At 42.8% G+C, this 27,129-nt stretch overlaps 2 protein-coding genes across 4 annotated transcripts in view; one reads left to right on the top strand and one right to left on the bottom strand.

Moving 5' to 3' along the window:
• The window catches only part of LOC144515385 (uncharacterized), a 49,234-nt gene that overhangs the window by 14,735 nt on the left and 7,370 nt on the right, over positions 1-27,129 (top strand). The gene's annotated exons all lie outside the window — the stretch shown is intronic.
• gvin1l2 (GTPase, very large interferon inducible 1-like 2) lies at positions 16,600-27,091 on the bottom strand. Its single transcript, XM_078246168.1, has 4 exons — positions 26,912-27,091; positions 24,720-24,858; positions 17,980-22,660; positions 16,600-17,841 (listed from the first exon to the last, which is right to left on the bottom strand). Exons 2-4 carry the CDS (start codon positions 24,760-24,762, stop codon positions 17,706-17,708), a joined length of 4,860 nt encoding a protein of 1,619 aa, XP_078102294.1. The 5' UTR covers positions 24,763-24,858; positions 26,912-27,091; the 3' UTR covers positions 16,600-17,705.

Below are 27,129 nucleotides of genomic sequence, written 5' to 3' on the forward strand. Positions count from 1 at the left end.
ATCCTGGTTTTGTGCAACAGGCCCCTGGAATGGATGTTAACCACTCTAACCAGTGGCGCCACTCCTCCAAGGCTAGCTTGATGGCTAGTAGGTCTCGGTTGCCGACGTCATAATTCTGTTCCGCCGGGGAGAGTTTTCTGGAGAAGAAGGCACATGGATGTAGCTTTGAGGGCTTCCCCTGCTGCTGAGAAAGCACTGCTCCGAGCCCGGTGGTTGAGGCATCCACCTCGACGATGAAGGGTCTATCCGGGTCAGGATGTGTGAGGACTGGAGCTGTGGTGAAGGCTTTCTTCAAGTCCTTGAAGGCTTGGGTGGCAGTTTCGATCCAGGAGAGGGTCTTGGGTTTACCTCTGAGGAGGGAGGTGAGAGGGGAAGTGAGATAGTTGTAGTTATTTATAAAGCAGCGGTAAAAATTGGCAAAACCAAGGAAGCGCTGGAGTTCTTTTATGGTTGTGGGTGTTGGCTAGGAGTGCACCGCCGCTACCTTCCCCTCATCCATACTGATGTGGTTGTGGCTGATGTTGTATCCGAGGAACTGGACCTGAGACAGATGGAAGGAGCACTTTTCACCTTTGAGATAGAGATTGTATTCACGGAGCTTCTGGAGGACCAAGGATACGTGGTGCATATGGTCGGCCATATTACTGGAATATATCAAAGTATCGATGTAGATTAACACAAAACGGTGGAGGTACTTTCGGAATATCTCGTTCATAAATGCCTGGAATACAGAGGGGGCATTAGCTAATCCGTATGGCATCACCAGATACTCATAGTGGCCCATAGGGGTAACAAAGGCGGTCTTCCACTCGTCCACCTTCCGGATCCGAACGAGATTGTAAGCACTACGTAAGTCTAGTTTTGAGAAAATCTGTGCACCTCGCAGAAGCGCTAGGGAGGATGGGACAAGGGGAAGAGGGTACCTGTATTTGACGGTAATCTTGTTGAGTGCACAGTAGTCAATACAGGGTCTGAGAACGCCATCCTTCTTGGCCACAAAGAAGAAGCTTGTAGCAGCAGGGGAGGTAGATGGTCTGATGTAGCCTTGGTTTAGGGCCTCCTTGATGTACTCCTCCATGGCCTTCTGTTTGGGCAGAGAAAGAGGGTAAATCTTGCCCTTGGGCACTGGCTCACCTGGTAGGAGATCAATGGCACAGTCCCATGGGCGGTGAGGAGGCAACCTGGCAGCTTGTTGCGGGCAAAACACATCACTGAAGTGGAGGTAGTCCGGGGGATCTCTACCGGCTGTTGCTTTTTGGGCTTTCCACCGAAGTGGTGCAGAGTGCCACGGGTGGAGGGAGGGGTTGTGGACGAGTAAGAGGTAGGTCAGGGAAACAATGTGGAAAACTGTAACATGCTGAAGTTCCCCACTTCAGCATGTTACCCGATCTCCAGTCGATGGTGGGTGAGTGATGCAACAGCCAGGGGCGACCCAGGATGACATCAGTGGTGGAATGTTCTAGAACCAGGAAAGTGATTTCTTCAGTATGTAACCAACCTACTTGCAGCTTAACAGATCCAGCAAGATGGTGGAACAAACGTCGGTCCAGGGGCTTGCCTACTATGGACTGGAGGGTAAACGAGGTCTGGCACCGGAAGTGACGGAGGTTGAGGCGGTGGCAGAGGGCCCCGGAGATGAAGTTGCCGGTGGAGCCCGAGTCAATGAGGGCGGTGGCTGCAAGGGAGCCGTTTGGAGCCGTGAGGGTTATGGAGGTACACAATGGAGAGGAACACAAGGATGGGGTTTGAATAGCACTCACCAAGGGTCGTGGTGGACGAATGGGACAGGCTGCTATGGCGTGTCCTCCAGCCCCACAGTATAGGCAGAGCCTCTGGGTTAATCGTCTTTGACGTTCAGCCGGGGTCAGGCATACATAGTCCAACTGCATGGGCTCACCTCCTGGTTCAGAGGATGGACTTGGGGGGGCGGCGAACTGGGTCGTAGCGTGGTGGAGCTGTCAACTCACTCAAGCAACTCTCGCGCCAATGGGCCACCCAGATTGCAAGTTGAATAAACCTCTCCAATCCCATGCTGTCATCATAGGCAGAGAGGTGCAGACGGAGTGATGGTTCTACGCCCTGGCGGAAGGTAGTGAGCAGAGCTGGCTCATTCCAACCACTTGCAGAAGCCAAGGTACGAAACTGGAGGGCGTAGTCAGAGATGGAGCTCTTGCCTTGTCGAAGGCTATGAAGTCGTTCTTGAAGAGTGGTATCACCGGAGGGGGGACAAAAAACTTCACGGAAGTGCTCTGTAAATGCCTGGAGCGAGTTGGTGACCGGGCCGGCTTGCTTCCAAACACTTTCAGCCCACTGAAGGGCTCTTCCAGTGAGCAGGCTGATGATGTAGGCGATCCGGGCACGGTCTGTGGGGTAACGGTGAGACTGCATCTCGAGTGCGAGAGAGCACTGCAGCAGGAAGCCATTACAGTCTTCAGGGGCACCGGAATATGGAGCGGGTGTGCCCATAGGACCGGCAAGGTGTGTTGGAAGTAGCGCAGGAGAGGCAGCTGCTGCATTGATGGCTCGTCGCAACTCGGCTATCAACTCCCTGAACCACCTCGGTGTCTGTGGTGTCCATGTGTGCGGTCTGGTCTTCTGTCACAGACTCAGACTCAGGACACAGAATACCATCCGAATATCTTTAATGGATGTCTTGGACAGGGTACAAAAAGTAACAATTACAGAAAAACTCTGGAAGCTTCCACCCAAAAATCTAGGGAAAAAACTCGGGGAACTTCAATTCAAAAATACAGAAAAGCTCAGGAAACTTCCAGTCAAAAACACAGGCTAGGAGATAAACTTAACTTCTCAGAAGATAAACACAGGAAGATCTGGCACAGTGGTCAAAATGGGAGCGTCCAAATGACATGTGGAGTCCTATAGTGATGAGACCAGACAACAACTGAGCCATGGAGAGGGTTCTTGTAGATGAGATAACGAGTTCCAACAGGCAACAGGTGAGGAGTGCGAATAGGCTGGGGATAGTGAATGATGATACTGATTGAGAGGAGACTGTGTAGTGGGCGTGGCTGAGGGAGAGCCCAGTGCCGGTGTGACACCGTCATATGTTTACTGATAGCTTATCGCTCGGCTATAAATTGACGCTGCATGCTGCTTTTTGGCCAACGAGTCAGTGCTGGAGCCAGCTAGGGGCAGAATGAGCAGTGACCCTTCAGACATAATGAGCAGGGCATAGTTAAATTGTGTTTGAGAACTATTGTGGTTTCAAATCTGTTAGCACAGGCGCTATTTGCTGCTGTTTGTTCTTGTCTGGTATAGCAGTGGCTGGCTGAAGAGCTCTGATTTACAGGACACATGGCCTCAGCTAAAAGTAATGCCTTATATCGATCATGTTAAAAGGAGCTGTATTTGTGCTGCTGACAATTTAACAGAAAATTATGTTTTTAGTTGTGTTGAGTTTTTTTCTACCTTTCCGGCAGCTGTGGGTTTCCATTAATTTCATTTTGGAATGAAGATCAATTGGCAGGTACTTCTTTCTATTCTCAGGTTGGTAGGTATATATATATATATAACTATCATTGTAAAAATAAAAGAGATAAAAATATCTACAGCAATAGTTTTTAACCATTTAGTAAACAGTTTTGTGTGTTCTTATGTACAAAAATCATGCATGCAAATGGTACTTTTTTTCTTTTCTTTTTTTTTGTTTTTGTGTTTTTATTGTTTTTATTAATTTTCTCTCAACCTCTGCCGTACTACAACAATCAAAAAACAAAAAGGCAAGGCAAGGCAGCTTTATTTGTATAGCACATTTCAGCAACAGGGCATTTCAAAGTGCTTTACATAAAAACAGATATATAATACGAAAAAAAAAAGTTACAGTGCAGTATAAGAAATTAAACATTGAAGAGCAGTTAAAACAGTTAAATATATAAAAGCAGATAAAATAGGAATTTCTCTTTATATGCTTATATAGATTGTTATACAATGTCAACAATGCAGCTTCAGTATAAGAAATGAACAGTTATTTAAAGAAAGGCAACATCAAAAAGATAGGTCTTCAGCCTTGATTTAAAAGAACTGAGAGTTGCAGCAGACCTGCAGTTTTCTGGGAGTTTATTCCAGATATGTGGAGCATAAAAACTAAACGCTGCTTCCCCCTGTTTAGTTCTGACTCTGGGGACAACAAGCAGACCTGTCCCAGACGACCTGAGAGGTCTGGGTGGTTCATAGTGTAGTAGCAGATCAGAAATGTATTTTGGCCCTAAACCGTTTAGTGATTTATAAACCAGCAAAAGTATTTTGAAATCAATTCTTTGAGGCACTGGAAGCCAGTGTAGAGACTTCAGAACTGGAGTGATGTGATCCACTCTCTTGGTCTTAGTGAGGACTCGAGCAGCAGCGTTCTGAATCAGCTGCAGCTGTCTGATTGATTTTTTTAGGGAGACCTGTAAAGACACCGTTACAGTAGTCAAGTCTACTGAAGATAAAAGCAACAAGTTTTTCCAAATCCTGCTGAAACATAAGTCCTTTAACCCTTGATATATTTTTAAGGTGGTAATAGGCTGACTTTGTAATTGTCTTAATGTGGCTGTTAAAATTCAGGTCTGAGTCCATGACTACACCAAGATTTCTGGCTTTGTCTGTTGTTTTTAACATTATCGTTTGAAGCTGAGTGCTGACTTTTAATCGTTCCTCCTTTGCTCCAAAAACAACCACCTCCGTTTTTTCATCATTTAATTGAAGAAAGTTCTGGCATATCCAGTCTTTAATTTGATCAATGCACTTAGTCAGTTGTTGTATTGGACTATAGTCCCCTGGCGATAAGGTTATATAAATTTGTGTGTCATCCGCATAACTATGGTAACTTATTTTATTGTTTTCCATAATTTGAGCCAGTGGAAACAGGTAGATGTTAAACAGGAGAGGCCCCAGAACGGAGCCTTGGGGAACTCCGCACGTCATATTTGTATGCTCAGATGTATAATTCCCTATAGACACAAAGTAGTCCCTATTCTTTAAATAAGACTCAAACCACTTTAGTACTGAGCCAGAAATGCCAATCCAGTTTTCCAATCGGTCTAGTAATATGTCATGGTCGACCGTATCAAATGCAGCACTGAGATCAAGTAATACCAAGACTGAAATTTTGCCACTATCTGTGTTTAAGTGGATGTCATTAAAGACTTTAACAAGAGCTGTCTCAGTGCTGTGGTGTGGTCGAAAACCCGATTGGAAGGCATCAAAACTGTTGTTTAGTGACAAGAAAAGGTTGAGTTGTTGAGAAACCGTTTTTTCAATGATTTTACTTAAAAATGGAAGGTTTGATATCGGCCTATAGTTGCTCATTAGTGACGTGTCTAGATTGTTCTTTTTTAAGAGTGGCTTAATGACTGCAGTTTTCAGGGCCTGTGGGAAGATACCTGCGAGAAGAGATGTGTTTACAATCTGTAGAAGATCTGTAGCCAAACAATTCGAAACATTTTTGAAAAGGCCTGTTGGTAGAATATCAAGGCAGCAGGAGGAGATTTTCAGATGTTGTGTAATGTCCTCCAGGTTTTTACGGTTAATCATATGAAATTGGGTCATATTGGAATTTGTTTTGCCTGGACACTGTGACAACACATACCCTGTACTCGATATGGAAGCACTGATTGTTTGTCTAGTTTTCAGAATTTCGTCTTTGAAGAAGGTGGCAAAATCATTGCAGGCCTCGGTGGATAAAAGTTCAAATGCTACTGGTACTGGAGGGTTTGTTAACCTATCGACAGTAGCAAACAAAGCACGTGAGTTATTATTGTTTTTGGCAATAATGTCCGAGAAGAAGGACCGCCTTGCATTCCTCAGTTCCAAATTATAAATGCGAAGTCTCTCTTTATAGGTGTTGTAGTGGACCTGGAGATTAGTTTTTCGCCACCTCATTCTGCTTTTCGACACACTCTTTTTTCTATTCTTACCAGTATGGCATTTCTCCATGGAGATCTTGTCTTATCAGAGACAGTTTTTACCTTAATGGGAGCAATGGCATCAATTACATTTGTAATTTTACAGTTGAAATTGTCTACAAGCTCAGTGACTGAGACCCCTGAGAGGGTGGGTGTGGACGAGAAAAGCTGAATGAATGTTTCACTGGTGTTGTCAGTGATATACCGTTTTCTTATTAACTTTGTTTGGACACTTTTGTGCACAGAGATATTGCCATTAAAGAAAACACAGGAATGATCAGAGAGAGCAGCATCAGTCACCACAACCTTGGAAATGTTCAAACCCTTCGAGATAATCAAGTCCAGAGTGTGCCCCTTGTTGTGTGTAGGCTCCGTCACATGCTGAGTCAGTCCATAGTTCTCAAAAATACAACACAGTTCTTTGGTCCCTCTATCCTGAGGATTGTCAACATGAATGTTGAAATCACCAGCAATAACTACACAGTCAAAGTTAATACAGATTATAGACAGCAGTTCACTAAAGTCGTCAAAGAAGGATGCACAGTATTTAGGTGGCCTGACCTTTGCTGAAGAGCCACATATTCAAAAGAAGCAAAGTTTCCATAAGATATTTGAGTACATTGGAACGAGTCAACAAAATGGCGACTCCACCTCCTTTCTTATTCGCTCTATTCTCACTCATAAAATTGAAGTTAGGGGGAGCTGACTATATAAGAACAGCATCACTGTTATTATAGTCTAACCAGGTTTCAGTTAAAAACATGAGGTCAAAATTGTGCTTAATAATAAAATCATTGATTAAAAATGATTTACCCACCAAAGACCTGACGTTTAGTAAGGCTAATGTTAGTGTGTTAAAATAATTATGTCTCGTTTTTTGGGACAGGCTGTGGCTGACGAGGAATGCATGCTAAATTTGCTAAGTTGGCAGTTAAGTGCTTCTTTTTCTTTCTCAGCGGATTCACCATTCTTTCCATTTCTATTACCTATCACAACATTGATTGACGAAGAATTGAATACACAGGGCCCAGGCTTGTCCTGGAAAGAGTCATGAGTGCCACTAGGCATGCAGCCTGGGCCCAGCACATATCAGTTAAAGCTTGTTGCATTTTGTACACAAGCATACTTATCAGTCTGGTGAGAAGGAGTTCGCTGCCGTCCTTGAGGGGGCAGAGGTGCCTGGTGTTTTACTTTCAGCGGTTCAGGCAAAACAGGGTCAGTTTGATGCTGGGGGCGAATGATGGGAGAAGGTAGTGGGGCTAACTTGATTCCAGCATCTACCAGCTGCTCCATCCGGTCAGTGAACCCCAACATGTGGCAGGGGGAAACAGGGGAAAAGGCGGATGGGGAGAGCGATGGATCCTTAAAGGTGTCGGTGTTGGTAAGGAGGTTTGAGGAGTGTTGGATGGGTGAAAAGGGGGGTTGAGATTTCTCGTCTCCGTTCTGTGGTCCTCCATGGTCAAATCTTTGCTCAGGTGGGGGCTGTGGTGGATCACTGCCGCACTTTGTTGTGTCTTCCTCTTGTTTTGTTTGTTTATCTTGTCTCGTGTCCTTGGCTGAGGGAGTAGATGTGTGGTGCAGAAAGTAAAGTAGGCTAGAGGTGAACAGCTTTACTCCTGGCTTGTTAAGAAAAAGTCCATCTGCTTTAAAAAGATGTCTGCGGTCCCAGAAAATGTTAAAATTGTCAATGAACCGCAGAGAGTGGACAGTACATGCAGTTGAAAGCCATCTGTTCAGTGCCAACAGTCTGCTGAATCTCTCAGCTCCTCTTCTGACTGGCGGTATAGGGCCACTGATAAACACCTCCGCGTTTAGGGAGCTAACTGTGTTCAGCAGATTCATAAAGTCACGATTCAGCACTTCAGACTCTTGCTTTACAACATCATGTGACCCTATATGCAGTATAATGTTCTTCACAGTTGGGTGTGCTGCCACGATATCCGGGATTCTTTGGGCCAAGTCAGACACCATGTCTTTGGGAAAACAGTATTTTGGTGTTTTTACTGCTTTTTATGTCTTTTACAGCAGAGTCACCCACAATCAGAGTTTGGTGCCCAGTCGTTAGCTTTCCCTGTAGCTTTTTACTTTTTGAATTGCTCTCAGTCCTTACCCTGCTGTGTGACGATGAGACGCAATCCAGGTCATGTCCAGGGTCCTGCAGCAGAGGAGCAAATCTGTTCTCCACTTGCACACTCAGTTGTTGGGGAGGCATTTTGTTGCTAATTCTCCCTTTTGCAGCTGTCCACGGCTGTGTCCTACTGAGTACTGGGGTTGAAGAGGTGCTCTGCCTGGATGATAGTGCAGGTCAGCTGGTCGTATCACAAATCTCAGGGCGCTGTGCCCTGCCCGTTAGTCGTCCTCCCATTTCCCATGAAAATGATTTAATCTTAGGCTTTGCACCAAAAGAGTTCCAGGGAGGACTACCACTTGTTGATTTATTACCCATTCCACAGCCCTGCTGTTTGTTTGTAGTCTTGCTGGTGCTAGTTAGCCGTGTGTTGGCATGCTTTTGTCCATTGTTTTGGGTCAATGGTAAAGTGGTGTCATTTCCACATGATCCGTTCACTTCCACGTTTACTTCTAACCGGTAAATTTTGGTTTCCAGAACTGCAATCTTCTGAAGGAGTTTAGTAGCATCTTGCTGCTAATTAGATTTAGCTACAGTCACTTTAGGACAGGCTTGAGCTATTGGTAGGCCACGCTCACGCCGAAAAATGTTGAAATATGGCAATAGCCTACTATGTCTACAAATAATGTATAGTCCAGTGATTTATAAGTATCCAAGAGCCGCTGCTCATAGTTTCTCTCAGAGGAAAAGCAAGATTATCAGCAGAAATATGCAAGCAGAGGCAGGAGCAAGCAGCAAAGCGTCTGCACTGTAAGAAGCAGGAAGCAGCCCACTAAGCTAATTTTATGACAGTATTACAGTAGTAGCTCCCCTATATCTTCTTCTTTTACAAACAGGTCAAATGGCCTCCAGATTTTCTCATACACCCACAATTCGACTCTCAATATATATGTCAATCTCTCTATGGACATACATGGTGCCATATTCTTGATCCAAGCACCAGTTGTAGGTGGTGAATTAATATTCTTGGGGTTTCAGATTTGTTGGATACAGGTGCAGCAAAATCATCTTAGGTGAAATGTTTACAGGCAAGATGAACATAGTTTTACTGATCACCTCCCTCCAGAATGTTTTAATTTTGTCACACTCTCAGACACAATGTCAGGAGTTTCAGGGGATGTAGGACCCAAATGCAAGATGGCAGAAACAAGAGTAATCTCAAGGATTTATTTAAATGAAATCCAACGAACAAAAGGTGTCCTGGAACAGCAGGCAAAAATCCAACAAAAACACGAACAGGCAAAACATCAGGAACACCGAGACCAACAGGGTAGATGACACACAGACACTCCAAACTACATACAATGATCTGACACAGGACAAGGGGAACACAAAGACTAAATACAGAGGGTAAGAGGCAGGTGACACAAGGGCTGGGAAACAGGTGGAAAACATCAGTAAATCACAAGAGTGGGAAAACAACAGGGAGTAAAACTAGACAAGACAAGACAGAACAGACTCTCAAAATAAAACAGGAAACAGAACATAAAACAAGACCAATAATCACACAACAGAAGGAAACAAGAAATGACAGAAAACCAGGCTACAATAAGACAAGACAAAACACCAAAACCATAACACACAATGCATACATGTTCCCTTAGCCTCACTGTATTTAAAACAAGGTATATTACTGTTGTATTTATCAAATTTAACAGGAGTTGTGTATGTCTGCATCAGCCAATTATATTTGAGAATTAGAGTTTGTTTTTTTCTGTGATGCGTCACAAGTTTTCTTCCAATCGTTTTTTAAAATGTCCTCTTTTTTCCATGTCTGCAAATGGTACATTTATGAAAATCTGTTCTTTTCCCTTAGTCATCAGTCTTCTCAGTGCACTTCACTGCAGAGTGTCACTCTGCAAACAAATGACAGATTAGACAGAATTTGGTTGCTTTGCAGTCTATAGTGTACAGTCAGCGCCACCTCCTGTGTGTGTGTGTGTGTGTGTGTGTGTGTGTGTGTGTGTGTGTGTGAGGCAATAAAGAAATAAAATTAGTCAAATGAGCTGCCAGTAATGCATAAATATCAGTATTTACTTGCTAGATGAAGACGTGTATCTGTATATCATGGTGATGTTACTTAGTGACAACCCTCTTACCATTGGAAAATGAAAACTGAAAACAGCTTTGCCCTGCCAAGCTTTGCTGCTTTGACATTTGTTGATGCTTGTGGCACATTTTCCCTCTGTATTGCTTTGTAGCGATGCAGATAAATGGCATAAAAAAATGACCATACAGTTGAATCACCACCTTAAAGTATCAGTATTTAGCTATGGCCATTGGTAGCATTAATGGAGTTTGGAGAATGCATCTTTGCTTCAGTACTTACAACAGAAAACCTACAGGATTCCTGTAGATTTAGTGAGAATTCCTACTTAATATCGTGACCGCAATTCTTATTGTTCAACCTTAGTGTATATGAGTGCAACCTTGAGTCACCCGGCCTTAGCCAGATTATATTGGGTTACATTTTGCTGTATGTGTACTGTAGCCAGTTATCTGCCTGATTATTAGTGTGTTTGACCTGTGTCAGCTCCCTGCCTGTTTATTGACCATTAAAAGTGCTTTTTACTGTTTCTTTATCCCATAATAACCCTGTGGACACCTTCACTGCTACTTTCCGGTGGTGTTGCTCTGTTGTGATCTTGGCTTACCATGCTGCTGTCTCATTCGTTTTCTTTGTGATATATGCAGTGCATATGTTTACCTTTTTTTTTAATACAACTTGCAAACTGTTCCTTCCATCTGGAAAACTCCTTTTTGACCAAACGAGGTCGGTTAATGGTACTCCTCAGTACCCGGAACCTTGAACCCAGGGTTGTGTTAGCGCCGCAACTACATCATTAAATTCTGCCATACTCGATACTACCATCTTAGGTTTAATGTATGTCTACTGTATTTCTAAGTACTATTTAGAAATTCAAAGACTAGTATCATGGTGTAATGACCCACCTGGTCTTGAATGTTAAAACTACAAAGAAGAGGGTGTTTGATCCTAAAGGGAGTTTGAGACCACAGGCCTGTTGTCCTCCATGATAAACTATCTCACAGGTCTCCTTGTACAAATACCTTGGTGTTTATATTGATAGCTGGAACACGCATGTCTGTGTGTAGCAGACTACAATAGCGTCTGTACGTCTTGTGGCCATTCAGAGTTCATGGTTTTGATCAGAAGTTTATTGTAGTCTTTTATCAGGCGGCCTTTGAGAGTCAAATTAGATATGGTATCAAACTTGGTTTGGTAACCTGTCCGTGCGATTGAAGTCCAAACTAGTCCGACTCGTGCAGACTGCACGGAAGATAATAGATGTAAGACAGAATCCATCCCTGCAGTCACCTACAAACCGGCTGTTCTCATGAAAGCCAACAAAATAATAAACGATCCCATACCATTGTGTTAAACACTACCAGCTACTACCATCTGGGAGGAGGTTTACCACCTCGGAGGTACCACATTGTCGACTGGATAGATTTTAAAACTCTTTTATCCCTACTTCAACAAAAAATTGGAACGTAGCAGATCAAGTGAATAAGGAAAAAATCAGGATGGAATCGAACACTTATTTGTTGATTTACTTTTTTACATTGGCAGTGCTTTTTATAGGTTTCTTTTTTATAAATCAATTTTAGCATAATTGTATATGTTTTAGTTATGTCCTTGGTATGTTTTTTGTTTCCTGTAGCTGTTTTGCTCTTGTTTGTTATGTATGTGGAATGTGTTTTATGGATGCAGCATGGGTGGAAGCTCAATCCAAATTTCCTACAATGTGGGACAATAAAGTGAATCTTGAATCTTAGCTGAAAACAGGTAAAAGCACATATTAAAGTGTGTTTCAGCCTGTATTTTTTCAATTTGATTGATGGTACCTGCATCCTGGCAGATATACTTAAAGGTTACTTTGATGTCATTTGAAGCAGGCAGGAGTATCAACACTGATGGCAGCAAATTAGAAAAAAAAAGGCCGATGACGATTCTGATTGGTTTAAAGAAATGCCATTAAACCAGAGCACGTTTTTCTCCCATCCCCAAATGCTATGTGGAGTAGCCAGACCCTCCTTCAGCGCGCTTTGGAGGAGTTTCTGGCAAAGCGAGACGGGGAACTGAAGCCATTATGTCCATCTGTGCTCTCTTCAAAGCCACCAGGCTCCTTTGACAAAAACAGTAATTTTACCTCGCAGAACACAGGAGTTGCTGTAAATAGTGTTATTGTGAGACTTTTAAAAATATCTGAACTATCCCTTTAAGCTGAACCTTGTGCCAAAATTACTCCAGCAATGAATACCCAAGCTGAATAGCAGAGTAGTACAGACATGATCCCTTTATCCTAATGGACCATGATAGATGATATATCTGTCTATTTTTGCGTCTTCCAGGTGTGTCTCGAAAACACACAAAGCTTAATCAATCTGTCATGTACGATTTCATACTTATTCTGACATGCTGCTGTGTGTAAAGCTTTGTTTTCTCCACCTGGCTGCAAGGCAAATTGGCTCTTAATGTGATTTAGCATCAAAACAGACACAACTGCAGGAGGTAATTCACTGGGAAAAATAAACCTAAAAACATGGTGGGATTCCAAATATGTCATTTAAATAATTTGCCAGAAAAAAAGGCAATTAGAGTATGTCTTGCCAGCCAGTTGAAAACACAAAGCACCTGATGTTAACTTTTGTTTCCCTCCCTTTATATTATCTAGTCAGTATCAGAGGTGCTGTGGGGATAAAACCTTAGTTGATGTCATTCAACTATGAATTAAAGGTCACTGTTGGGATATTTTGGTTTTATGTTGGTGTGGGTGTTTATGTGTGTATACAACTGTGCCAATAAACTGTTACAATATATGCATAACATCATGTTTTCAGTGTAGACAATGTGATGTAATGTTAATGCAGTGATGACACTATTTAGGAAGTGAATGAAAATATAAAGGATAAAGGTTGTTCATGCTATTAATAAAGGATAAAGGAAGAAGTTACTTTGAGTAAATTATTGCACTTGTACTGCACAGCTCACAATATGTGAAACAAGTGTGGCATAAAGACAACGTGGCATGTAGAAATTCTCTGACCTTTTGCATTATATGCATGAAATGCAGTGCTGCTTATTACAGTGCTTAGGAGAAGTGAGGGAGGGCATGTCAAATTACTAATGAAATAGGGTTTGGGACTCCCTGGTCCTCTTGTGCAACTAAAAGTGCTGCAGATAGTTTAAATATCTGCTGCCAGTCTTTATACCACCAAAATAAGGAAATGGGACCACGTTAAATTCTTAAAGCACTATATCACCTTGCTCAGAGTCTAGCACCTATTGAGCTTTTAAGCCTTCACATGCAGCCTGAGCTCATGTGGTCACGTGATTGTACAGAATCCAAGCTAAAGGCCAGAGGTGACCTTTTTGGTCAGGCAATGACCTGTCTGAAGAGATCTGTCCAGTTACTGTAAGTCACTGTCACTGTCAATGTATTTTACTCTATGTAAATACATACACATGGAGAGGCGTGATTGGGAGGAACGGCCTCCCTGATCTAAACCAGAGTGGTTGTTTGTTGTTGGACTTCTGTGCTAGTCATGGATTGTCTATAATCGAACACCATGTTCGAACATAGGGATGCTCATAAGTGTACTTGGTACCAGAGCACCCTAGGCCAAAGGTCAATGATCGATTTTATAATCGTTTCATCTGATCTGAGGCCGTATGTTTTGGACACTCGGGTGAAGAGAGGGGCGGAGCTGTCAACCGATCACCATCTGGTGGTGAGTTGGGTCAGGGGTGGGGGAAGACTCTGGACAGACCTGGTAAGCCCAAACGGGTAGTGCGGGTAAATTGGGAACGTCTGGAGGAGGCCCCTGTCCGACAGACTTTCAACTCACACCTCCGGCGGAGCTTTTCGTGCATCCCTGTGGAGGCTGGGGGCATTGAACCCGAGTGGACAATGTTCAAAGTTTCCATTGCTGAAGCTGCGGTGAGGAGCTGTGGTCTTAGGGTGGTTAGTTAGGTGCCTCAAGGGGTGGTAACCCACGAACACCGTGGTGGACACCGGTGGTCAGGGAAGCCGTCCGACTGAAGAAGGAGTCTTTCCGGGATATGTTATCCCAGACGACTCCGGAGGCAGTTGCAAGGTACCGAAGGGCCCGAAGGGCTGCAGCCTTTGCTGTGAAAGAGGCAAAGCAGCGTGTGTGGGAGAAGTTTGGAGAAGACATGGAGAAGGACTTTCGGTCGGCACCAAGGTACTTCTGGAAAACCGTTCGCCACGTCAGGAGGGGGAAGCGGAGAACCATCCAAGCTGTGTACTGTAAGGATGGGACGCTGTTGACCTCAACTGAGGAGGTAATATGGCGGTAACTCCTAAATCCGACTAATACGCCCTCTATGGTAGAGGCAGAGCTGGAGGATGAGGGGGGATTGGCATCAATTTCCCTGGTGGAGGTTGCTGAGGTAGTTAAACAACTCCACAGTGGCAAAGCCCCAGGAATTGATGAGATCCGTCCAGAAATGCTTAAAGCTCTGGGTGTGGAGGGGTTGTCTTGGTTGACACGCCTCTTCAACATTGCGTGGAAGTCTGGGACGGTGCCTAAGGAGTGGCAGACCGGGGTGGTGGTTCCCCTTTTTAAAAAGGGGGACCAGAGGGTGTGTGCCAATTACAGGGGTATCACACTTCTCAGCCTCCCCGGTAAAGTCTACTCCAAGGTGCTGGAAAGGAGGGGTTCGGTCGATAGTCGAATCTCAGGTTGAAGAGGAACAATGCGGATTCCGTCCTGGTCGTGGAACAACGGACCATATCTTTACTCTCGCAAGGATCCTGGAGGGAGCCTGGGAGTATGCCCAACCAGTCTACATGTGTTTTGTGGATCTGGAGAAGGCGTATGACCGGGTGCCCCGGGAGATACTGTGGGAGGTGCTGCGGGAGTACGGGGTGAGGGGGTCCCATCTCAGGGCCATCCAATCTCTGTACGACCAAAGCGAGAGCTGTGTCCGGGTTCTCGGCAGTAAGTCGGACTCGTTTCAGGTGAGAGTTGGCCTCCGCCAGGGCTGCGCTTTGTCACCAATCCTGTTTGTAGTATTTATGGACAGGATATCGAGGCGTAGTCGGGGTGGAGAGGGGTTGCAGTTCGGTGGGCTGGGGATCTCGTCGCTGCTTTTTGCAGATTATGTGGTCCTGATGGCATCATCGGCCTGTGACCTTCAGCACTCACTCACTGGCTGGGATGAGGATCAGCACCTCTAAATCGGAGGCCATGGTTCTCAGCAGGAAACCGATGGAGTGCCTTCTCCAGGTAGGGAATGAGTCCTTACCCCAAGTGAAGGAGTTCAAGTACCTTGGGGTCTTGTTCGCGAGTGAGGGGACAATGGAGCAGGGGATTGGTCGGAGAATCGGCACAGCAGGTGCGGTATTACATTCAATTTATCGCACCGTTGTGACGAAAAGAGAGCTGAGCCAGAAGGCAAAGCTCTCAATCTACCGGTCAGTTTTGGTTCCTACCCTCACCTATGGTCATGAAGGCTGGGTCATGACCGAAAGAACAAGATCCAGGGTACAAGCGGCCGAAATGGGTTTCCTCAGGAGGGTAGCTGGCGTCTCCCTTAGAGATAGGGTGAGGAGCTCGGAGTAGAGCCGCTGCTCCTTCGCGTCGAAAGGAGCCAGTTGAGGTGGTTCGAGCATCTGGTAAGGATGCCCCCTGGGCGCCTCCCTAGGGAGGTGTTCCAGGCACGTCCAGCTGGGAGGAGGCCTCGGGGGAGACCCAGGACTAGGTGGAGGGATTATATCTCTAACCTGGCCTGGGAACGCCTCGGGATCCCCCAGTCGGAGCTGGTTAATGTGGCCCGGGAAAGGGAAGTTTGGGGTCCCCTGCTGGAGCTGCTACCCCCGCGACCCGACCCCGGATAAGCGGATGAAGATGGATGGATGGATAAATATCTTCTAAAAGGGCAGTTGTATCTTCTGTATCAGGAATACACATAAACATACTTATTTTTCTGTAACTTAACTAAACAATCATTAAATAAATAATCCTGTACAATTAGAATAAATAGATTGGTACATTAGCAGGTCAGGTCTGGTATATAAAACCAATGAAACCTGTTTTTTCATCTCAGCGTTGAGCTGTCAGGGATTCCTCCATCCCACATTGCCCTCTTGTGGATTTCACCATTTGACTTTTCTCTCTGCTTTACTTAATGCTGAGTAGGGTCAATAAAGTAAACATCTGGTTCCATAAGAAAGGCAAACTCTGTCTTGATTGGCCAAGTAGGGACATGGAAACTTCAGTGCACGGCTCCACAGTGGAGAGTAGTCAAGTTGATGAAGCACATTAGAGGATCCTGTCTGTGCTCATAAAAGAAGAGTTAGTGGCTACTGTGTTGATGTGATTGTTGGAGTCCACACTTTATCCTATAATGCTATAATTATTTCGGCTTTGTTAGCAAGAAAGACATAATTCAAATGCAGTATTTGAAAGGGAAATCTGCAAAACACCTAAATCCTATTACAGTCTGTGGAATGAAATGTGGAGCACATTTTAGCATGTGTGACAGTTTTAGTTCAAATGAAGCAAAAAGAGAATAAATATTTTGCAAAGTAGTTTTATTCATAATTATACTTAATGTTTTATCATTTATGTTTCACTTGAATATTGTAAAATCTTTGTAGTTAAAATGTTGTGTCATAACCATATGTCTGTCTATAAAACAAAAGGCTAACAGTTATACTCTAGTTACTCATTTCAAAACACTGAACAAGTGGAATAGGCATACTGTAAAATCATATAGTGTATAGTATAGGATCTATAGTGAGAAAAAGATGAGACAAGATATTTGATATATTCATTGACATATTTTACATTTCTGCCCTTCTCTAAATCCCATTACATTTATATACCTTTTTATATGGTATAAGGTAAACCATTTTTATTTTACATATCACAGGTTTTTAATGCATGGTTCATATTGTCTTGTTACATCAGGAGGCAGTGGATGAAAGTGAGATAATGACAAGTCAACATTTACAATATATTTTATAAAACAATATGTTAAAGGTGCTCTAAGCGATGTCATGCATTTTTTAGGCTACAACATTTTTTGTCACATAAAGCAAACATCTCCTCACTATCCGCGAGCTTCCTGTCCCCTGAACACACTGTAAAAAAACACGGTCTCTGTAGACAGCCCAGGCTCCACAAACGGCAACAAAAACAACCTGCACCACGAAACATAACAAACAGTCTTCCAGCGTTCCAGCCAATAACCAACAAGAAGGATTTGGGGGTGGGGGTTGGGGGGTTAGTGTGCGTAAGCACGGAAGGGAGGGAGAGGGGACGGGATGAGGGGGAGGGAGGGTCGAACTAGCCTCATTTTGTTTGAAAATACTTCGAATGTCAACACGAAGTACCGTCACCCAACATCGCTTAGAGCACCTTTAATAAGCAAATGATAAAAAGAAAAGGCAAAAAACAAACAACTCAGTTATCAGTGTTTTAAATGAATCGTCCATTTGATTAACATTCTATCCACTATCATCATCATCATCATCATCCTAGATAGATAGATAAAAATAGAAAAAAGACTTCTAAACCAGATAAAACCTGAACTTGATCAATAAAATGTCACATGCACTATGATACATATAACATAGGTACACATAGGATATAGGCACAGGGCAGTCCTAATATCAGCATCATTCAGGTAGGAAGGCCTCCTTCAGACTGTACAATGCCTCCTCCTTAGTGATCTTCTTCCACTCCTCAGGAATCTTTGTTGGCCCCTGCTTGTATTCCTTTGCAAACCTCTCACTGAACCTCGCCAACACATACCTGTAAATAAAAGATATTATTTAGCTTTAAGTTCAGTAAGATTTGCATCTAACAATATTTACACTGGTCCATACAATTTAAGATAATGTAAGAGAAATTATGATTATGATTGTTAAGTCTAAATAAACCACACAGTACCTCCAGTAAGCACTAGGCATCTGGCTGTTCGGGTCCGCAGGGGAGATGATCCAGTCTGGGTAGAGGGAATGGAGGACCCTGCGTGCCACAGACATGTCTTCTGTGTCTTTGCTCATGCCTGGGTTGTCCTCTGTCATGCTTTCAGGGCAACTGAGAGGACAGGACAGAGAACCTGAGTCATGGGGCAACATGTCTTTGGGCCTGTGGAGCAGAGCCCTGTGAACCTCATGCCCCATCTCGTTCAGCTCACAGGGGGCTCCGCAGAGAGGACATTGCTGGTCACAGCCTCTCACTCTGCTCAAAAGGAAGCATTGTGGCTGAATTGGAAGGCACTGAAGAAGTTGGGTGATATCCACATTTTGGGAGAACTCCTGGGCTAGGTCCAACCGCATTACAGCCAGTAACTCCATTAGACATGTGACAAAGCGATCCCATTCTGTGGTGATACTGAAAAAAGGCCCATCCAGAGAGGCCCTACTGACATTCACATCTCCATCTCTCTCTAAAGTGAGGCACACTATCTCCAACAGCGGCTTTGTATCACTCAGCACTCCATTGGTACCTTCTGTCACTTGGCTCACTGCTGCCGCAGTCTTTCCGATGATTTCTCCAAGTCTCTGTTGTCTCCATTTATTCAATCTGGTTGATTCAGAGAGGTGAGCCACCACTGTCTCCTGGATCTTCCTCACTCTGATGTTTTCATAGGAAAGCAAATATTCCAGGAAGCTTTCAAAGCAGTCCTCCTCTATAAGCTCTTCCAGCAAGCTTTGGTGGAAGGCGCGTGGGGACTGATACTGCTGGGCTTTAGCTTGGATTTCTTCTACAATACACATCCCCAGTGGTCTATAGATGTAGTCCAACACTGTAGGTTTGATGATCATGGAGGTAAATGCTTGAGCCACTCTCTGGCACTGGTCTCTCTTTCTGAACTGGTAGATAAACTCTGCCATGTAGGTACTCTTAGCTGCAGTGATACCTGTCAAAAACTCACTGTCCTTGGCATAGCGGTCATGTAGTTTTTGAAAGTCTTGGCATGCAGCGCTGCAGAGATAAACTTTCAATTCCACTTCAAAAGCTGATCTGATTTCCATTGATGTTTCTTTTAAAGCTTTTTCAACATTGTCTAACAGTGTTGTAATGTAGCTGTCAGAGAAATCTGCTGGTAAGATAGATTTATCTGCAACAAACTGATTGTATTCTTCTATGATATTGCATGCTACCTGTTGAGCTTCTAACCTCTGCTGTCTGTTGTTGTCTTCAAACATGTGCTTTAATCTGCTGCGGTATCCAAAGTGCTCATCATAAACTTGGAAGCTAGCTCTCTGTTTTTGGCCATTGACTTCAAGTTTTTTCATGTGTTTGTGGAGACCACGGCTGATTAGATTCTCTTTCAAAATATCAGTCACTGTTGCAGTAATATCATCTGTCTCTGAAGGCCTGAAGTCAAAGTTGGACAACGTCTTACTCCATGCACCCTCAAACTCCTCTTCTAGCTCTGTATCTTGAAGGAGAACTTTGGTTGACTTGCTGTTCTCTAACAGTGTGTGTAGCGTGGATTCCTGTTCTTTTTCCAGTAAGACCTCATATTTTTCCAACTGTGTTAAAGAACAATGGCTCTCGTTGACTGTCCCCAACCTTTCTATTATCTCTTCAGTTACTCGCTTCTGAAGGTCATCCATATTGCTCATTAGGATTGGCCTGAATGTGTTCATGTTGAGAATGTTTTCTTTCATCAAATAGGCCTCTCCTTTTGACCTGAGTTTGTCCACGTCTGTTTTGACTTCCTCTCTGGCTTCATCCTTTAGCTCACTCAGATGGTCATTTTGGATCGAAGCGTCTACAGCCTTTGCGGCGAAGATTTTCCTTCTTGCCCCATTAAGCCAGCTTTCAATGTGTTCCAAGAAAGTATTCTCCCACTGGGAAAACTCTGTGCACAATAAAGAGAAGGCTAAAGCTATGTCAGTATTGTGCATACCAATGGAGAATGATTCTGCTTTCACTGTATCCCAAACAGCACACAAACGGCTCATAAATTCAGGCAGACTTTTGGCTTCAGAGTTGGCTGCACACTTCTTCAATGCCCCCAACAGGTTTTGCTTAAGCTTTAACACAGCCTTACTATACTGCGTATCAATTGGTTCAGAGAGGGACATATTGTACCAAGGCCCTTTGACACAGGTGATGGAGCTTGTGGTTTTTGCATAATGGTTATTAGCATTGCTGGTTCCTCTGTCCCCAATCTCAGTCTGAAGCATATCCGATACACGTCTTAACTGTGATGCTTGTAATAAGCTGTTTATGCTTTCATCCTGGGCCAGGAGTTGGCAAATGGGCATGGAGCCACATTCTTTGATGCGTAGGAGAGCATTGACTATGACAGTGAAGTTAGCTTCAAACTCAGTACCATCATGTGAAGAGATGCTCTGCATTAAGACATCACTCAATCCTGTTGCAACAGTGGCCATCTCATTGTCGTGGATCAGCATATTTATTTTGTTGTCTAGAGACATTGAGCAGAGACCTACATCAATTAAAAACAGAAAATCACACTCCATGTCCTTTCTGAGGTTATCTGGGAGACACAGGGCAACCATGTACACCCCTCTGGTGGCTCTTTTCCTTCCATCAGGAAATTTCACCCCAAATAATGCAGATAAAACCTCAGCGCTCCTATCATGATGCACTCCGAGGTTTGTCAGCACTCGGGTCCTGCAATGTTCTTGAGGAAGGCGGCGTTTAAGCTCTGCAAAGACACAACCCAGCCAGCGGATGGGAATGTTTGAGGCATCTCCATCCATTAGTTCAAGTGGAATTCCATAGAGAAGAAGGTCTGTAGCTAAGCTAGGTAGACGCAACACATTGTGGCTCCCACTGCCGGGGCTGATGTGTGTTAGCTCAAAAATCAAGCCCATCTCACGCAAAAAGTGCTCTAGTCCTAGCATGGACGGATCAGGTTCAAAAGGCTGTGAACATGATGCTACCTGATCAAAGGAAACATCTAGACACATTTGTTGTTGCTCAGAAACTTGCTGCTCTTCAGTTGTTTCCTCTTCAAATGTTGAATCTGTGCAGAAACTATCACTGTCCCCTAGGTCGTCATTGATTCCATTTTGGAGCTCATCATAATGTTCTGGCATGCCATCCTTCATTTCTGTCTGCAGGTTTGTGAATAGATCTTGTGGACTGTTTAGTTTTTCGATTTGCTTCAGCCAAAGCCTCAGTTTCATCCAACTGAGGAAATACGTTCTTTCCACTGTATCTGTTGTGAAAAGCGCATCAGTGAAAATCTTCATCGCTGGAGTCATCTTGTAGCTGCTCAACTCTACCAAGATGTCTTTCTTTTCTTTTTGCAATTGGAGATCAATTTCTTTTCCTTCTTTTCTCCGTTTACTCTCCTCCTTTTCTATTTCAGCAAGTTTGCTCCACGAAGGCCCCTGCAAAGGAAGCTGTTTCTCTCTAAATTGAGCAGATCCCTCATCTAAACCTCTCAATACTGCCTCCACTTTGGCCATTGCCTTCTCACAGGCTGCCCCTTCATCTACATTAAGGCCAAGCGCCTCTGCTAATTTTGCTGCTGCCTCAAGTGTAACATGTTTCAGCTCATCTGGTAACAGATCTTTCAGGGTGTCACACAGTCTATTAGCCAGTTCCTCCTCACTCAAATCTCTCCCTTGCAGCACTGATCCTCTGGGAACCCCCATGTATTCTTCAAGGTTCGGACCAGCAAACCCCACAACTCTGTTCTCATTCTTCTCAGCATCTGATAGGTCAATCAATATGAGCTTGCTGGCCATATTTTTGCAGGAGGCAAGAATTAGTTTGTCTTTCTCCCTAAGATCCCCACAGAAAACAACCACAGCTGATGACACTTCACATAGAAGGCTGAGGCATTTCTCATGTGAACTAGCATCACCACGGAGGTTAGAGATTACCACAGGGACAGGGAAAATATCTCTGGTAGTGTCTCCAGTGGGTAGATACCATCCAATCTCTACCAGGCCATTGGAGAGCCTACGTGGAAGCTGTCCTCCATCCATTCCCCTGTGGAGAAATGTGTCACATGGAGATCTGAGTCCACTTATAACATTGTTTAGTACCTGGGACTTAGAGACACCACTGTGACCAAGCTTTACACAAGAAACTACAGGCATGTATGTACTTGCCAAATCCCCCTCATAGATCTTACTGTTATTATCCGGAAAATGAGACCTCCATTGGCTTACAGCACCTCTCAAAGGCCAAAGAAGGAAGCGACTAGGTTCTTCTGGATCTATGTTTGGAAGGACCAGGGGCACAGCAAACTGGCATTGCAACATGCGCACAGTCATCTCCTGCTGAAGGAAAGTATTGGCAGACATGAAGACAGCTACAACTAGATCAAGAGGGTTGATGGCACTCTGGCTTTCTCCTCTGAAATCATTGATTATCGCCTCTGGTGATTTGTTGGCATTGTTCAGAACATCATGCAGAGGTTTGCAGCATGGACTTCGGGCATCTGGGCTAAGCAGCCAAAGGCGTTGGAGGAAAGCATTTGGTAGATCCTTGGGCTCCATAGGTTCCTGGTTCTCCAGAGCCCAAGTGCTGATGTCCAAAATAGATGCTGGGTCCAGTGATGTAGTCCAGAAGGCCTCCAGGCCCATCTTTTTTAGGACCTCTGCCTGTGCATTGACCTTTGGAGGTTCTGGTTTGAAAAATAATCAATTATGTAGCCTGTGAATTAGCAACATTTTTAAATCTTACATAGTAATATAGTTCTATCCTGTTAAGAATTGAATTGTATATGATTAGGAAAAAAGCCAAAGAATTGCTTTAATTTGGCTAAAGCCAGGCTCAGACTACAGGAGTTCCAGGTGATTTATCCCCAATTTAGCCCTCCCGTTAATCAGTGGAGAAATGGTAATGTGAGCAGTTCACAAATCCAATCTGTTCTCACTCAAGAACCAAGAACCGACAACCTGTGTTGACAGCGTCTCCCAAACTGTGATGCGCCATTATTTTCAAATCTTGTAGTGTGTGCATGTTTAAGATTAGAGAAAAGAATATTTGTGAAGATTCCCCTTATGTGCATGTTGCAACCGGATTTCAAAATCGGTTAGGATTTTAAAACTCCTGTATTCTAAGCACGGCTTCAAAGTGTGAACTAATCAAAGTTAGTTGTTTTTGTAGAAAATGTAAAAAAAATTTGATTGTGTGGTGCATGCCTTTGAATATAAACTTGTACCGAGTTTTTAATCAATCCTTAATTTGTGCAATAGTTTTCAGCTGCTCCCTCAGCTCCCCCTTACTTTGAATCACAAGTAACAAAAGATTTTTATCTTAAAATCTAAGATCTTAAAATTCATTATCAAACTAACAATAATTTTCATATTAATTTTGTTAATGTTTGTAAATGTCATATAAACAGAACATTAACAGTTAACAATTTAGAAACAGAAAAGGCACATTATCCCTATAGCTAACTAGTCATTACATTTTAGCTCAGAGACTTTCCGCTACACAAGCAAACAAATCAGCAGTGTTTCCCTTAAGGCGCTGACACACCGAGCCGATAATCGGCTGTTGGATAGTTTGGCGAGGTCGGTGACTCAAGTCTGTTTGGTGTGTTCCGTGCCGTCGTCTGTCCGAGGGGCCATCGGCCTTCATTTTGGCCAATTTGACATGTATAATCAGCGGGGCGGGCACTGCCGGCAGTCAGACTCAAATGACCCATCTGATTGGTAGAGTGCTAACCCGGAAACGGGGTGCAGAATGAGCATGACTAGAGTCTCACAAAATGTGACGAAAATCTTTTTTCAGAAACACGTATCGGTGAACTATTTCAGTACAATATGAGATTGTATTCTGAACAAGCCGCCATGACAGTCTGTCTTTGAATTTCCGGAGAAACCAGACCCACGTGACGCGTTCGTCCAATCAGCTGCCGGTTTTCATTTTTGGGGCGACAGTACAGATTAGCGCTGCCTGCTGTTATGGAGACGTATTACGTCTGGTGACTTTGGTGTGTTCCGAGGCACTTTTTTGACCAACTCGGGGACACTGATCAGTCCAACTGCCTTTTCTGCCGACGGTCGGGCATCTGGTCAGTGTGTCTGCAGCCTTATTAAACGCACCATCTCGTGGTGCCATTACCTTCCAAATTTACACTTGCTGCAACCAACCTAATTATCATTAATAGGTAAATTCATTACAACATTCAGCAATTTTCCAAAGCCAGGGAAATTTCTGTCTTCCTTAATGGCATGAACAGACCTTCCAAAATAAAACTTGATAGCTAACGAAATGATTTGGTATCATGGTTGTTGTACACAGATTTTGCATCATCACCCAAAGCATTCACTTCAGTAGAATGTAAACATATTTGGATTTGCTGAGGTTAAGGGTAAACACATACACATGTTTAGGGGTAACACAGTCTGTTTGCTTGGGTTGCTGCAGCAGCATCTCTACAAGGTGCCACTGATTTATTTGGAGAACTACACACCTGATAATCAAATTAGTGCAAAAATGGATGCAGTTATTCTTTTGTTTAATGCAATCGTACACTATTGCCACAAGCCAAAGAATGACAAAGTCATACTGTTTGCCATTTATTTCTTCCTTTAAAATTGTTAGAGTGCTGTTTTTATCAATACATCTTAATCGATTAATCTACAGCATATTTGGGTATGTTAAAAAAGTCCTTTCAAAATGAAACGCATTTCTATGGTACACAACTCATGAAAAATAAAAAGGAAACATACTTTTCTTTTTGCTGCTCAGCCTCTTAGTAAGCTTGAGTGACATGATAAATCCAGCTGAGTGTCTCTCCTCTCCGTTTTAAATGAGTTTTCCTTCTCTGGTCAGCCACATCACTGGCAATGTGGAGTGTTTACCCGAAACCTGTGATTAAAATTCATAACATAAACATTATTGACATACAAAAGGCAGCACAACACAATCAAAAGTACCTGCAAGCTTCTTTGGACTAATACCATATGTAAATGTGAAAACCTGTGTTGTCCTACAATAGATGAGAGTATGTTGTAGCCTGCTGTCTCAAGGGACTGCTCATTGTGGAAAGTACGGAGGAGGCTTGTTTAACCAGACTTTTATCTTCCTGAAATGCTTCACTGAAGCAGGAATTTCCTCCCTGTTTAATTTTTCTTTTCACTAATATACAACCTGAATCATAGCTGAACATGATATGCTGATATAGTGGCCTCTACTCAAATCAGCAGACTGTCAGAAAGATAAAGCACCACTGATAGCTCAACATTGAGGTGACTAGCCTACCTCATTTTTTTTTTTACATTTTACGGCTTAAAGCTTACAGCGTTCTAGATTCAGCTTAGTTTGGAGTTTGGCTGCTTTCCAATGGTGCTAGAATTAATGAGGTTTGTGAAAGTAATGAAGAAGGTAATATGTCATTTAGTATAACTCACCACAAAACACATCAGTTTACCAGTTTGGATACCATCTATTGTGACTTTTGATTTTAGCTAACACTAGATTAAAGTATAAATTTCACAATGTAAAAATACTCCATTACTATAGAAAGTCATGCATTTAAAATTCCACTTAAAGCACTATGGATTTAATTTAATTTTAATGTAATGGGCTCTATTAGTAGATATGGAAAATAATATTCATAATTGAATTGAAAAGGAGCCCTTCATATCTACTTAGGGAGCGGATCATTTTCCACAGAGCCTTGTTTCTACAGTAGCCTAAAATGGACAAACCAAACTCTAGAAAGGGGCCTTATGCGTTTTTACATTACCAGGCCACCTTAATTCTACTACATGCTTGGTACATGCTTTGTATAATTTTGGGCTTTCCTCTAATATTTTCTCTAACATATTCCTATATTTGTTGTTATTTAAATAACATCATGTGAGAAGTTTAGAGGGAAAATATATATTTGGTAAAACTGCTAACAACTCATATACATATAGACATCTGAAACATGACCAGGACCAAAAAGTGCACACTGATTTTTTTTTTTATCATAAGAGGTTACAGGTTAAAAAAGGTTGGCAACCGCTGATTTACTCTTTAATGCATTGTGTTTTATAATCTGATCTCAATGTGAATTTTTTATCTGTAAAAAGTAACTAGTAACTCCAGCTGTCAGACAGCCTCGATGTCGTATGTGGAGTATAAAGTGGAGCATAAAGTAGCATACTTGAGAGAATGGCGACTTACAGGAATTCCTTTTTACCACTGTTTAAATGGCAGGTGACATGGGTGTGAATTTTTGGGTAAAATGTGATCTGAATAATGTTTGCCTTGTGTCATTCATGAACTAATAGAAAACATAACACTAAGTGAGAAATAATAATGAATTAGCAATAGTTTATTAATTAAGTTATCATTAATTACTGTTTTTTTAGGTTTATCAGGATTCACAAGTGTTCACAATCATTTAGCTTTCACATTCTAATATAGTTTGATTTAACTATTATACACTTGTTCATACTGTAACATAGTATCTAGCAGTCCGTTCTTATGGCTTATCATTATTTTATTATATTGTTATAAACTTGTTAGATGTCTGTTACTGTAATTTTGTTGCCTTAATAGAAAGTGTATTGCATTTATTATTATATTAGTGTATTACTAATGCATATAAACCCCAGGTTTCATTTATATTTCTTCTGAAATAAGAGAAAAAAGAACATTGCCTGTTCAGTCAGGTAAATATTACGGGCTGTAATCCAGTTTGTGAATGTGCTCTGCTTTTTTAAATTACTGAATCTGCTATCTTCAACTTGGCCTAAATATAGTGTTTGATGTAATATACCCTTCTGCCCAAAAAATATTTCTCCTCATGCAACAAGTATAGAGTTTCATGTATAATTTCTATGCAACAAGTATAGAGTTTCATGTATAATTTCTATGTAACAGTGGCATTGTAGTGGTAGAATTTGGAATAAAATCATAATATTCTTACCTATTTTTGCTCATACAATTGCTTGGTAAAAGAAGTATCCTTCACATGTGTCACCCCCGCTGTGGTTGTGTGTCTGTCAGGAGAGCCCTTATACCTGACTGTTCAGTGATAAGACACATTCCTGCATTTCTATCTAAGAAGAAAATGTACACCAGTCACACGCACACAGACTCACAGCACACGTAGGCAAGAGTAAGTAAGTGACACTTGTCATTGTG

Source organism: Sander vitreus, chromosome 3, assembly GCF_031162955.1.
Source record: "Sander vitreus isolate 19-12246 chromosome 3, sanVit1, whole genome shotgun sequence".
Taxonomy (NCBI): Eukaryota; Metazoa; Chordata; class Actinopteri; order Perciformes; family Percidae; genus Sander; species Sander vitreus.